Raw genomic sequence first — 14,178 nt, forward strand, 5'->3', positions numbered from 1 at the left:
TTAAGCTCCCGGTGAGCCCCGCCCCCGCGCGGTGCAGGCTGGGAGCTGTAGTCCGCTGCCCGCCGGCGGGGCTGGGGACTCGCCTACCCAGCGGGCACCGCGCGGCCACCGCCTCCGCGCACAAGATGGCGGCGCGGGCGGTCCGGGGCGGCCGGCACTGAGGGGAGCGGAGGGGCGCGGAGGGGGCCGGGCGGGAGGGAGGCCCCTCCAGGGCCCCCCCAGGGCCCGCCGCTATGACCTACACGGCGGAGCAGCTGGATGGCGTGCGGCGGTGAGCGGGGAGGGGCCCGGATCCGCCGGCGGGTCTGTCGTGAGGGGGGGACAGGCCGGTGGAGGTAAATCTGGTGTGTGTTTTGCAGAATAAAGCGGTGTCGGAATTACTATGAAATCCTGGGGGTGGAGAGGGATGCCAGCGAGGAGGATCTGAAGAAAGCTTACCGCAAACTGGCCCTGAAATTCCACCCTGACAAGAACCGCGCTCCCGGGGCCACGGAGGCTTTCAAAGGTGAGGCGGGAGCTGTCCCGGGTGGGAAGGGCCCAGAGGAGGCTGCCCCGGGCACCACACCGCTTGTGCTGCCACTGACAGCAGGCACAGCGCCTCAGTGCAGCTGCTGCTCAGCAGGATTTGCCTTTTAATCTTTCAGGATACAGATTTCCCTGAGAAGCAAAGGGCAGCGTGCTCCGTGTCGCACTCCTAGGCAGTGCTGAAGGGTCAGGGTGATGTCTGGAAATGATCCTGGCCATGCAGGAGAGGGTGTGTGCAGTCAACTGCTCTGTGTCACAAATTAAATTATATATATATATATATATATTTATATATATGTAGGCATAGAAATTCTAGTCTGCACCTGGACTCTTCAGTGATGTTGCCATCTGAACCTGTATCAAGTAGCATCTAAACACTTACATCTTTTGCCTCCTCTGTGCTGTGTTGCAGCTGCCCACAGCAACATTGTAAAGCAGCACAAGGAAAGCGAGGTTTGAATTCACGGCCTATTAGAATAAGGAGGTTTTGAAGGGCTTTCCTTTTTCTTTTTTTTTTTTTTTTTTTTTTTGTGTGTGTGTGTGTGTGTGTGTGTTAGGGTTGTATTTGTCTATGAGCTTGTTTACAGGCATCTTCTGTCAAAGATCAAGGAGGAAGATGAACCAAAAAAAATACTACTCGGTGGTTTGACAAAAAGTGTGAAATAGATAAGCTGTACAGTTTCACAAGCATCTCTGCCCACAGAAAAGCTGGGAATATGGCTCTGCATTTTAATTAGGCTCTGCAGTCACTAACTTCGTATTAACTGCGTGTAGGTTCACCTCTGTACCAGTGCTTAGTTTGATCTAATAAAATGTTAGATTTTCCCTCAAAGTGGACTCTCACCTCAGGCTTACAATTATTTCAACTCTTTCCATATTCTTTAACACTTTTGTCTTCCCCCTGGCCTTGGTGGCAGCAGGAAATAAGTTCCCTCACAGGTCATGCCAGTGTCCTAACACTAACAAAGGCAATTCTCAGAAAAGTAACTCAAGCACAGATTTTCTGTGTCTTCTGGGGCTTTTTTGCTACTCTGCTTATGAAAGATCTGGAAATACTGCATGATGTGCCTGTGTAACACTTCTTTTCATCCCCTCTCCAGCAATAGGCAATGCTTTTGCAGTTCTGAGTAACCCTGAGAAACGACTGCGATACGATGAGTTTGGAAGTGACCAAGAGCACGTCAGCACCAGCCAGCCCAGGCACTACAATTATTACACAGAATTTGAAGCAGACATCACACCAGAAGAAATCTTTAACGTGTTTTTTGGTGGGCACTTCCCTACAGGTCAGTATCTGTCTGCAGTGGTTTTGAAATGCAGTGAGCTGGCACTAGACTCTAAAGGAAGTTCAGCATCTCTTGGTGCTGCTCAGAGTTCATTAGACATCTGAAAAGAGCAAAAAGTTTTTGGATTTACTGGTTTGGTTTGGTTTTTTTTTCCCCTTCCTAGCTTTTTATGTGTGGAAAAGCTCCCTTAATGCATGGGTTTAACTGCAGATTTTAGCAGCTCTGTTGCCCCAAAGAGCTCAAACCTTGCTGTCCAGGAGTGCTCCCAGAAGAGAGAGCTGCCAGGGGGCGATGGCTGGTGCTGCCAGAGCACATCCCTCACCTCCCAGCATCTCTTGAAAAATTCTGACTAGTTAGGGGTAAGAACATTTCAGTCTCTCAAGGGTTTTCCTGGCAGTATCTAACAAATTGCTTTAGCACCCTTGGAAACCTTCTTGCCTCCAAGGCCTGGTAGACACTTTGTTCCATCAAGCCAGCCTCTTCTGGCTCTCTATTGGAACTCTGACTGCAAACTTGATAGAAACCCTTGGAAAAATCTCTGAACAAGCAGTGAAACAGATGCTGTAACACAGTAACAAAGGTCACTTCCGCCCAGGTTTCCTGCAGAATTCTTTGGGAAATTCAGAGAAAGAAGAGAATAAGACTGTGAAATAATGTGAGGTCTTTCCCAGGGCTTTAAAATAGACTGGCATTTCTGCTGTGGTGATAAGGCCATACATTTCAATTCTCTGAATACAAAGCCATTCTGAATTTCAACAGAGGAGAGCACAGCTATTATTAAGATATTCATATGGTGATAAAATCAGAGTTGGAAGCTTCAATTCAAAACAGCAGATGCAATTCTCTTCTCGTTTTAGTTTTTAAAAATAAATCAACTACATTCAGGGTGCAAGAAAGGAAATCTTGAATTGTACTCTTTCTTTAAACTCCTTTTTTAAATCTCTGTCACTGTTACAAAGTCATTAACTTAAGCTATTAATAGCTTGAAGGAAGAGGAAGTAGAAACGGGTGGAGAAGAGCATATTCAGTAATTATGGGAAGCCATAATTCATGGCCTGAGTCTGGTGAAGCAAATTAATTTTCCTGCTCAGAGCCTGGGGATACAAGACAAGCAATGGCCTTGCAGGTGAATGTGACAAAAACAGTATCAAAATATGAGATGCCTTGATAAACATCATAGCATGTTTCTATAGTTTGATTTAAATTAAGGCAAACTTTACAACTTCTCTGGTAGACTTTTTGAATGATGTGGGCATTAAATCTGAGGTCTGTTTGCTCTTCTTAATCTGAGGTCTCACAACTCAGGCCACGTAGGCTAAGCCTGGATAATCAACCAGAAGATCTCAGAAACAGAGGTGAGTCCCAGCAACTGGATGAAAATCCTGACTCTTGGATGCTTTTAACAGGGAATATCCACATGTTCTCAAATGTAGCCAGAGACTCACACTATTACCCACGGAGGCACCGGAATGAAAGAGCATGGACACAGGAGCAAGAGGAGGAAGACAACAGGCCACAGGTAGCCAGGAGGGGAAGGATCTCTTGGGCTTAAATATTTCACCAGGGTGAGGGGTCTGCTTACACAGCTGAAGCCAAGACAGCCTTTCCTATCCTTACCTGCCCAGAGGTTATCTTCAAGTGCTGCAGCTTGATGTTTCCAAAAGTAACTAGATGGGCTTTTATAAACCACTACTTTACATTTTCCAGCCTGGGGCAGGGTGGCACTGGGACGCTTTTCTACCTCTGAAACCACCTGGAAAGACACAAAGTGTCATTTGTTGCTAGCACACATACACACATGCCACCCACCTTGGAAAAATCTTCCTCCTGAAGCAGGCTGTTAACTAAGGAGGTCATTCTGCAGGGAAGGTTAATTTTTCCCTGCAAGTCTCATAGTTGGGCTCTGAAAAAAAAAAAAGTGGTGCAGCCTGCAGACAGCTAAGCTTGGGCAAAATGGGCTTCTGCCTCAGCTTCTTGCAGCTTTCCCAAGGGCAGACAGCAAGATCTAAATAGCTGCACATTATATTGTGTTCCTGATTAGAAAAGACACCTTAGGAGGACAGTTTGCAAATCATGGGAAGAGCAGAAGTGTAGAGCTGTGTTTTGTCTATAGCTACCAGAACTTTTTGGTCCTTTGATAATTCCCCCCCCACTCGTTTTTTTCTGCTACATTCATTCAAGCAAAACAAAATTCAAGTTCTTGCATCCTGTCCCAAGTTACACCACAAACAGTCTCTTAGCTCTTTACTTTCCAGTCTTTTTACCCAGTGTTTGAACAGATTTTAGAATGCATGTAGCAAACTTCAGAAGATGCAGGGAAAGCTGGGGGCACAGATGGGAATTGCAGTGTGTTCCTGCAGGCTGGATTGTCAGGCAGCAGCACTGTGGGGATCTGACACCTTGTGAAGGAAACTGCAGATGAAAGAAATGTTGTGAAAAGAGAATGGGAAGAAAATGGCTTTAAAGAGCTTTCTGAGATTGTTAGTAAAGGTTATCTTGAAGTTAAAATGTCATCCCTCAAAATCTGAATGCAATTCCTCTTTTTCCAGTTTACATTTAATCTGTGACAGGTAGTCTGGTTTCTGGGAACAGATGCATTTTGTTCCCTATCTTTTCTGCACTACTAATTACTGTTTTTTCTTTTCAGAACTCCTACTCTGCATTTATTCAGTTGATGCCAGTTTTCATCATAATAATCGTGTCAGTGATAACCCAACTGATGGCCACAAACCCACCCTACAGCCTGTTCTACAAATCGTAAGTCACTTAAAGACACATTTCCCTGCTGGTGATGAGGACACAGAACTGGGCTTGCTAGCAGAGCACACATTCAGTCTTCTCTTTCAAGCAAGTGTTATCAGTTGGTAAATAAGGAAATACCAACAGTCTCTACTGACCATTTCCCCTGAGTTATCACTGTGGAGTTAACTCTGGGGTGCTTTGTTGTGCTGAACAAACAGAGGCACCCAGCCAGAGAGCTTTCTCAACTGGTGTGAGATGTTTTTGAGCAGCCACACAGTAGCAGGAACCTGGGTGTGCTCAGGGCTCAGCAGCCCCTGCCCTCCCGACCACCCCTCAGGTTCCTGTGGGAAGAGATATAAAGGTGAATCCTGCTCTTGTCAGTGGGAATCCAAATCTGCTCTGGAGCCCAAGTTCCACTGCAAGAGTTGTCAAGCTGCACACATCATTAAGCCTTGACATGCTGTGGCTTAACATCTGTCCAAAAGCAGGATCCCAGGGCTGGAGAGGGCAGAGTGAACTGGTGAGCTCTGGGAGCAGAGGGAACACCACCAGACCTGCTGTAATCAGAGCTTATGGGGCAGGGGAGAAAACCCTCTTGCTGCTCTGAGCAGCCACAGTGGGAAAGAGCTGACCAGTTCATTCACCCCCACTGGCTCTTCAGAAGATGGGAGTGGGGCTTTGGGGGACAGGGAGTGCTCCAGACACTCCCCATGCTCTTTTTTTTTTTTTTTTTTTCCAGAATCAAAATTACCTAAATTTAGGTGTGTGCTCTCTACTGCTACAGTTGCCCAACAACACCCTTTATTTTTTCTTGCCACGAGATGTCAGTATGTAGAGCCAGCATAAGAACAAGAGAGTGGTTGTTTTTTGGGTGGGTTTTTTTTTCCACAGAGTGTTTTTGCTATCTGCCAGCCCCATGTAAAGCCTCCCACGCTGCCCCCAGAGCAGCTAATCTCTCTCCTGCTTTTCTTCACTACCTCCCCTTCTCCTGTTGACTTGAGATAGTCAGGCCTGAGCCTGGTAAACAGTTACGGTGTTTCTTTACATCATATCCTAAAAAAAAACCCTAAAAGCTAAAATAAATTGTTTATACAAAAAGAGGGCACACCTCTTCGACATGGCAAGAGAGGAGGAAAAAAAGGAGCCCAGGAATTAAAAGGGACAAACAGGATTCCACTGAGTAGAGTGTAACCTTTGTGATTTGGCTGCCTGCCTCTTGCTCTGGGCAGTGATTTGAAAAAATGCCTGGGTATCTTTGCTCAAATAAGGAAATTTAGCATAAAAGTGTGATTTAATCCAGTGGCTGTGTTGGAGTAGCTAATTCTACCTGCAGGATGTTCTGCAGGGTATTCCATACCCCACTTCACTTACTGATGATACAAAAAACCTAAAGGAAATAACTAGAATCTCCCCAGCAAATTCTTATTTCTACCAAAGGATCCAGAAACCAGGAAAATCCAGATCCAACTGCATTATGCCCTAAGCAATACTAGGGCTGTATGCTTTTCCTATGAGCTCTGTATTTGTCCTCAATTCCCACCTATTTCTGGACCTTTCTTGCAAAAAAAAAAAAAAAAAAAAGCCAGCCAACAGAATAAAGTTCACAGAGTTCCTGTGCACAGATGAAATTTGCTCTTATGTTTTGGGAGTGTCTTGACTGAGCTGTTAAGAACAAACACGGTATTTGGAAGGAACTGTGTCAGCTCTGACTCAGTTCTCTGTAGATGTCTCCAAAAATTAGGTATTTTCCTGTGGTTTTTAAGGAAGAGTGTGATTTTTGTTGCTAGTGCACAGCTTGCTGTGCCCGAGCCTTGTAATTTCCTCCTTGGATGGCTGAGGGAGCTATAGTCCTGCAGAAAGTAACTGTGAAGCTGTAAACAGTGTCCTCTGAAAATGCTAATGTGGAGAAACAGCTCTGGATTCCTTTCTGTTTGAACTGCTAAAAAATCTGATCCCTGTATTTGTTCCCACAGGTCTATAGGCCACGTTGTTAGCAGAGAGACAGAGAACTTGCAGGTGCCTTACTATGTTGATAAAAACTTTGAAAAGAATTATCAAGGAGCAGAACTTCAAGAACTAGAGAAAACTGTTGAAAAAGATTACATAGACTACATTCAGACCAGCTGCTGGAAGGAGAAACAGCAAAGTAAGTTATTTTTGTTACACGTGTGCCTACCAGCCACCAGTACCTGCAGGATGGCTGTGCTTCACACAGCACTGCCAGGTTTAGCCTCATTTTGTGATGCTTGTAACTTCTCAAACCCTGCCCTGCTCCTAACACTGAATTTGCTGTTCTTGAGGATCTGTCAAAATTCACTGCAGGTGATTCTGAGAGCCCAGAGAAAGCAGATATCACCATTTGAGACATTCTTTCCACTTGGTTTTCATGCTTGAATGACCCTTAGTGATGATGTTTTAAATGTGTAACCCACCACATTTATCTAGCTCTGACAGATTGTTAGGGCTAAGAAAGGTCTCAGGACATCACCTATTCCACATTTCCTTTGCTGGAGCAGAATCATTTCTGCTTTGACTGGCCCTGTGAGAAGGTGATTTAACTTTTTCTTCAAAACTTGAACCAGAAGAGAGCCCAAAGCCCATCCAGTTGCCTCTGGTAACTGTGCAGCAGACTGTGTCAGTTTTCAAGAAGTCTACTTCTGTACTTGTTTTGTGCCCTTATTTGCAATTTGTTATCTTTAGATGAGCCTTGTTTTTCACCATAGTCAAGACTGTCTTTTAAAAACAAGAATTGAATGCAAAAGGGGAGTCCAACACAAAGCTGTGGTCATTCAGAATCATTATTTTCCCCAAGTCACTCAGCAGCACAGATAAATGCATCAATCCTAACCCCATCTTGTATCGTTGGCTAATTACTACTCCTGGAGTCTATTTAAAATGGAGCAATTCCCTGCTTCTCTTGGAACTGCACAAAACACCAGAAATCAAATTAGAAGGACTAGCTGAAAGCTGGGATGTTGGGACTGATTTCTTTTCAGCTAAAGACCTAAACCACCTTAAAATGAGTCAACACAAACTACTGCCTGTGCAGGAGGGAAACTGGAAGAAGCTGTTCCTGTGCAGTGTTTCACAGGACAGCCAAGCTGCTCTTACACACTGGGAGGGCTTTCTAAATTGCTCCCTGTAAAACAGCCTTCAGCACACTACTAAAAACTGAGGCTGTATTTGTTTACAGTTTCTTTACAAAACACACATTTGGTGTGAACAAGACTTGTTTGATCCTGGGCTAGAGGTAACAATCCAGTTGCTGACTCAAAACTATTTATTTGCAGGAGTTTTTTGTATGGGAAGGCTTGTTTTGTTTTCATCCAGAGACTGTTTTGGTTGCTTTAAATAAAAGTTACCAATCTTGTTTTTAAAGAGAAATATACCAATGTAGGCTCTGAAGTTAGACAGTAAAAGAATCCATAATGTAAAACCATAAAAATCCCTTTGTTTTTGAGATTTCTGGCTGACAGTAGCAGCCTCTAGGTATAACGTGGCTGGTAATAACCATAAATGCAGGCTTTATGCTACAGGGATAGAATTTATTTCTCACAGAAAAGTCTTTCTAATTGCCCTTATGCAGCTGAAAGTGGTCCTGTTGTCCCATTCCCCTAGACCTGGAGCTATGGAGGGCCCTGCCCCACCATGGCAGCAGGGGCTGGCAGTCAGGAGGGGGAGATGATCCAGCACAGAATTCCAGGTCATGCCTGCAAAACAGTGCTCACTGCAGCTTTTTATGCTTTGAGACTGCATTAGTCACACATCTGCAAATATATTTACAGGGTCCACAATTAGCCATAGCCTGATGAGACCACTGTAATTAAAAAAAAAAAAAAAAACCCCACACATTTTCAGAATGATTACGGTCTAGGCCAGCAAGCAGGTAATGAGCACAGCAGAGCCTGAGCTAACTTTAGTGCAGCCCAGCTTGTAAAAATAAACTGAATGCAAGATGGAGTGCTGGGGAAAAGTGCTCTGGAAACGCTGAGACAGTTCTTACTCAGCTGGTAAATCATAACTTTGGTCCATTCATTCTTGATTAAATGTTTATCTTCATGTGGTCAGCCTTTAATTTTTTTTTGTCAGTTGAATGACTATTAATAGTAGGTTTGTTGTGTTTACCAAGGGTGCATTTCTCTTTTAGCACCAGCAAAATGGACACATATTAGTTACAGAGGAACAGACTGATACTTTTTTTTTAAAGTCCTGGATTTTATGACTTGAGAAGTGGCACCTGGTGTCCCACTGCCTTAATGAAGCCTTTAATAGTAACGGATGCATTGGGATTTTGTTCAATCTGTCACTTTTACACAGCTGCAGGAGACAGCCCTTCACAGCACAAGAGTCTGTAAAAGTTTCATCTGCTGTGAGTTGTGTTCTTCTGGAATCTGTGATACAGTTAAGGACAAAAGGACACGTCCCAGGTTGTTGCAAGACTTTGCTCAGGTGTGGTAGCACAGATTTAAAATAAGACTACAAAGAACTCAGGGTTGTAGAAAATTACAAAGAAGCAACAGAGAGAAGGATGCATAGTCAGAATTGAGTATTTTAGGAGCTCCTTAAAGAGTAGAAAGGAACAACTCTAAATAAAAAAGGTTGGAAAATATAAGAAACCAGCATGACACAATGAATGCTGCCAAAAGTGCAGGCATCTGGAGATCAGCTGGAGAAGTGTAAAGTAAGGTTCTTCACATCAGAACTCCTGGGACTCTGGACTCAAGAGTTTTGCTGAAGGCTTGTCAAGGCCATGTGCCCAGCCAGCCTGAATGGCATTTTAGTTATAAAAGATGAAAATTGATTTCTGATCTAAAACATTTACGCCTGTCAGTTTGTACAGTAAGCAGGTGGAGAGTTAAATGGCTTTAAATTTCAGTGGGATTTAAATTTCAGTGGGAGAGGGACAGAGACTTATTGAAGTTCTTTCTACTCTGTGTGGTTTTGTAAAACAAGGGACTTGAAAGATATATAAAAGCTCTTTGAAAAATAAAGTGTCATCAGGTAGTCTGTGCTTAGGGAAATTCTGACCTTTTCAGAAACAAATTACTGCTATTCTCTTAGGTGCATCTAATCCTGGATCTAAATTATTCTTCAGGGAGAAAGCTGTATTAAGGCTTCCTTAGCTAATCAGCAACAGAAACTTCCCTGAATGGCTGGAGGGAAGTAATTTAAACAATGGGATTATTTCAGTTTTGAGGAGAAGGGTAAAAAATGTGCAAAGTACATTGGAGATTGTATTGTTAATGAAAGGGCACAGGGGTCTTTTAGACAAATCCCTCAGCTAGCTGTTCACCTTCCTGTAATCAATTAAAAAAAAAAAATTAAAATAATTTATAATGCCTTCTGGGCAAACCTCTTGCCTAAGGGAGCTGGAATTCTGAGAAGTGAAACATCAGAAAAAAGCAATTATCTATACCTTAAAGTATGTATTTGGATGGGAGCCCCGAGGCCTTGAGGGTTGGCTCTGACACAAGAGCTGTGTTTCTCAGTGACATGGGCAGGGATGTAGGTCTGGTAATTCCTGCTTGGCTTAGGAGCCTGCAGAGAGCTGACACAGCCCCATGGCAGCAATAGGAAAAGCAATCATGAGGCTTGTAACTTACACACTGCTGGTAAGTGTAGAGTAACCCACCTCAACCAGTGTCCAGCCAGTGGGGCAGGATGCTGTCCTTCAGATGTGAGACAGGGGCTGTGCTGCAGACCAAATGGCATCCAACTAGCCCCTCTTTATGCACTCAGTTTAAATATTCTAAGTATTTAAGTATTTTAAAGTACCTGTGTGTTCTGCAGACCATTAACAGAATTTTAAATCTTACCTGACTTCTAAGCTGTATTTTTACAGCTGGTGTTTTCTTTGTAGGCAGGAATAACCAGTCTTATTTTTGCTTTGGTTGTTGTCCTGGTAGTGCACTGGTAGAGAGGGTTATTAGAGATGTCTGAGTTTCCAAGCAATTATGAAAACACTGTTTTCTTAAGTAGCCAGCCTGGTTAAACCAGATGGCCTCTCCTTCAAGTAAGTTGTTAGCATGCCCAGTTTCACTGAAAAAAAGGGGTTATTAAAAAGGGTTATTATTGTGGCCAACAGGCCACAAGGATCACAAAGCTCTGAGTTACAGTTACTTAAAGCAGGATCACAGCTTCATCCTAATATATATTTTTTTTTCATTTTTCAGAGTCTGATTTGTCAAATTTGGCCAAGCTCTACAGAGATGAGCGATTAAAACAGAAAGCAGAATCACTGAAACTTGAGCACTGTGAGAAGCTCTCCAGTCTGATTGGGATGCACAAAGGGGGCTGACCAGTACACACACATCCTGTAGTTTTATTTATTGCTGTTTTAACTTATGTTTTTATTTTCCTTTGTCTAAAAAGGGAAGGAGGCTACTGTAAAGAGTCTGAACATTCAATTTTTTTTCTGCATATTGTGCAGAGCTGGGCCAACACGGGCTGCAGAGCTAGTGTTTGCTGTAATATACTGTACTCTGTATTGGTTCCAAGGACCAGTGGCACTTTGTAAATTAATTCCCTGGGGAATGCTGTTAGTTTGGAGCCCATCTTCATCGGTAGTTTGCCTGCCCTCAAACAGTGTAACAGTGTGCACATCCCAGGAGAGCAGACAGATGTCTTGGTTTCCTGTCTCCAGCCTGGACCTGCAGTTCACCGTCTCAGTGTGAAGCACACTGAGCCTCTCTGCTGATGCCCAGAGGGTGTCCTTGCTTCTGCAGCCCTTTGGGAGGAGGATTTTGGTGGAAGGCAGTGGTTTGTTTCCTCCTGGAGTGTAACACACCGAGCTTTGCTGGAGGGGAGCACTGGAGCAGCTCCCAGCTGGTGAGACAACCCGCTGAGATGCTGACAGCAGCACTGAACAGGAGGAGGAGAGCCTGTGAACTGCACCAATTCTGATGTCTGCCAACCTCTAGAGACAGGACAACCCTCTCTTTATTTTCTCATACATTTTCAGTGGCATATTTTTTAACCTGGCTGCTCAATTCTGATTTTTATCTGCAAACCCTTCTCCAGCTTTACAGGGGTCCTGCTTTTTCCGGTACCATTTTGATGTAGCATATTTTTACTCTGCTGAGCAGTAATGGATGTTTCACTGTATAGATTAGTATTGTAAAGAAAAAGATCCATGTGGTAGTGTCCTTTTTTTTTTTTTTTTTTTTTTTTTCCTGATCCTTATTTATGAAACCAGGCAGGCTAAGGAGGGGTTGTACTCAGCAGCAGCAGCAGAGATAGTGTGTTAGTTACTCCAGCTGAGCATCCTTAGCCTCCTGAGCCCCTTTCTCTGGTGGGGTGCCACGAGTGTGTACCACAAACTGTTTGTACAAAGGACATCTCCACACAGTGCAGGCACTGGAGGTGCAGGTGCTGGAGGTGCACTGCTCACCTCTCTGACCTGGAGGAAAGTATCTGTTCAAACCCAACAACTCTCTGTTGTCTCATTATTATTAGAACTCGCTGCACCTAGCACAGGATGCCACAGATGGCCTTGGCTTAGACCTAGGAACCAAAGAGCTCAAAAATTTGAGAAATGCCAGAATTAAAATTGCTTTTAAAGCTTAGGCTTCCCAGGTGCCTGGGAGTTACAGTGCAGTCACATACAGTGCTCTGTCCCGTGGGCATTTTGTATCAGACAACTGGTACTGAGAGCAGGGACTGGAGGTACCAGAAAGTGTCCCCTTGGTGTCCCTGTCCTGTCCAGTACAGCAGTGGGAGGTTGGCAGCAAACAAAGGCAGAGCTACAGGAAGAGAAGCTTTTCTGGTGGTGTTTGTCTTGGTTTGGAGACTTGGGTTTGGTCCTTCTGCAGATGAGACACAGAAATCTGCATCACTAGGGCCACTGCAACAATACTGATGCTATGAAATGGTGGCATGCTAAAAAAAAAAAAAAAAAACCCACTCCATTTCTGTGTTAACATTTGCTCCCCATTGGGCAATTTCATAGGAGCACTTGGGGAAGCCAAGCAGAGTTCATCAGCCACTCAGGGTGGGAAGAGTACCAGTAAAAAAAGACAGCTGTTGTGAAACTTACAAGGGCAAAAATGTTTGATTTGGGTATTCAGGCTTGGTGATCAGGCTGGCAGTAGGACAGGCAGCCTTAATTCTGGTATTTCCCAATTTTGAGCTCATAATAAGTGCATGTATAAAAAGCAAAATGCTTTAAATGTTGCTTTTTATACACTAAACAGTTTGTAGAATATATGTGAAATATATTAAAGTGGTTGGACTTTGTTCCAGGTTTGGTGTCTTCCCTGTCATTCCTGTTTGACTCCCATGGCAGTGATACAGGTGGGGGAGACCAAAACCAACATTACTGTACCTGCAGTGTCCTGCATGAAGCTTGAACTCATACGCTGTGTTTTGCACTTGAAGCAGATTGCACCTTTCATCCAAAGATCTCCAGATGTGTTAAGGAGGTGGGAAACCACCTGGGAGAAGCACAATTTTAAGAGTCTTCTCTGCAACTGGGAAAGACACAAAGACATTGCAGGAGATGACTGCAAAGTAATATTTCAAAAAGCAATAAGATGTTCTTTGTTGCTACAGGGAAGATCCAGGTGAGGATCTGGGTGCTGGTGTCCTGCATTTTAAGGGCATTTGGTGCTAACACCTCAGCAGTGATGAACACTAGCACTGTCTTTCTGTAAAGCAATGGCATCCTACTTGATATGGAGGGGGAAGAATGGTATCTCGTGGCTGTCAGGGTGCACTGCTGTCATTACCCAGGTTACCTGCCACCAAAATGCAATGGGGTTTGGATTTTCTTGGATCTCTGAAGGGGGGAGGTGGAGGTGGCCTAGGAGCAGGGTGCAGCTGGATGCTCTCCTCTCCTGGAGGGGTACTAAGGACTTCCAAATGAGTTTATATAGCTATTTAATCTTTTTTTAATTATTTTTTCTTTTAACTAAAGACTTACGTGTCTGTGCCTGTCTGTATCGTGGTAAAAGCTGACTCTGTGTCCTCTGCCACTTTGTTCCACGCGAAACTGCAGCGCGGCAGCTTCAGCCGGCGAGGGCGAGGAGCTGACCGCCATCCCCGCCGCCATCCCGATCCCCAGCGGCGGCTGGACCGGCAGAACCGAACCACGGAGCACTGCCCGGGACACGCGGGCCCGGGGGCAGTGAAGCGGCGGCGGCTCCAAGATGGCGGCGGAGGGGAGGGGGGGCGTTGCTAGGAGACGGCGAGGGCCCCGCGGCGCGGCCGCCATTTGCCGCTGGGCTGCAGGAGATGGCGGCGGGGCCGGGGAGGATGAGGAAGGGGAGCTCCTGACAGGGGCTGTGAGGAGCGGGGCTTTTCCTGCCCGGGCAGCGGCCTGAGGGAGGCGGGCAGGTGCTTTGGGTACCTGGTTAGTTCCCTTCCGAAGCCCAGAGGCGGCTCTGGAAGCCTCCGCCAAGCAGGGCCGGTGCTTCCTGCTCCTCTAGGGTTGCAAAAAGCGTGGGAGAGGCGAGGCACGTCCCGTCCCGTCCTGTCCCGCTCCGTCCCGTCCTGTCCCGCGTCGAGCAGCCCCTGCTGCCCCGCTCCTGCTCCTGCTCCTCACTGCGGTGAGCACCACGAGGCCCTGAGCAGCGGCGGTGCTGGGGCTGTTGTGCCGGCCCAACAAAAGATGTGGTCAGTACGGAAC

General features: G+C 45.3%; 1 protein-coding gene across 2 annotated transcripts; it reads left to right on the forward strand.

Moving 5' to 3' along the window:
• The first annotated feature begins 111 nt into the window (after nucleotides 1-111).
• DNAJC18 (DnaJ heat shock protein family (Hsp40) member C18) lies at nucleotides 112-13,510 on the forward strand. 2 transcript variants are annotated; one of them, XM_071758331.1, is made up of 7 exons: nucleotides 112-271; nucleotides 360-505; nucleotides 1,626-1,811; nucleotides 3,218-3,330; nucleotides 4,459-4,568; nucleotides 6,527-6,699; nucleotides 12,795-13,510. In XM_071758331.1, the coding sequence occupies exons 1-7, from the start codon at nucleotides 234-236 to the stop codon at nucleotides 12,899-12,901; spliced, it is 873 nt and encodes a 290-aa protein (XP_071614432.1). In that variant the 5' UTR covers nucleotides 112-233; the 3' UTR covers nucleotides 12,902-13,510. The 2 variants fall into 2 exon arrangements, with proteins under 2 accessions (XP_071614432.1, XP_071614431.1); XM_071758330.1 differs by having other exon boundaries at nucleotides 10,727-12,795.
• Nucleotides 13,511-14,178: the final 668 nt, after the last annotated feature.

This window comes from Heliangelus exortis, chromosome 15 (genome assembly GCF_036169615.1).
Source record: "Heliangelus exortis chromosome 15, bHelExo1.hap1, whole genome shotgun sequence".
In the NCBI taxonomy this organism is placed as follows: Eukaryota; Metazoa; Chordata; class Aves; order Apodiformes; family Trochilidae; genus Heliangelus; species Heliangelus exortis.

Excerpts from the sequence above, each read along its gene's own strand:
- DNAJC18 (XM_071758330.1), top strand. The coding sequence starts at position 234 with ATGACCTACACGGCGGAGCAGCTGGATGGCGTGCGGCG. Across the intron at positions 272-359 it reads CAGCTGGATGGCGTGCGGCG|AATAAAGCGGTGTCGGAATT; the intron begins GTGAGCGGGGAG and ends TGTGTTTTGCAG. Across the intron at positions 3,331-4,458 it reads AGGAAGACAACAGGCCACAG|AACTCCTACTCTGCATTTAT; the intron begins GTAGCCAGGAGG and ends TTTTCTTTTCAG.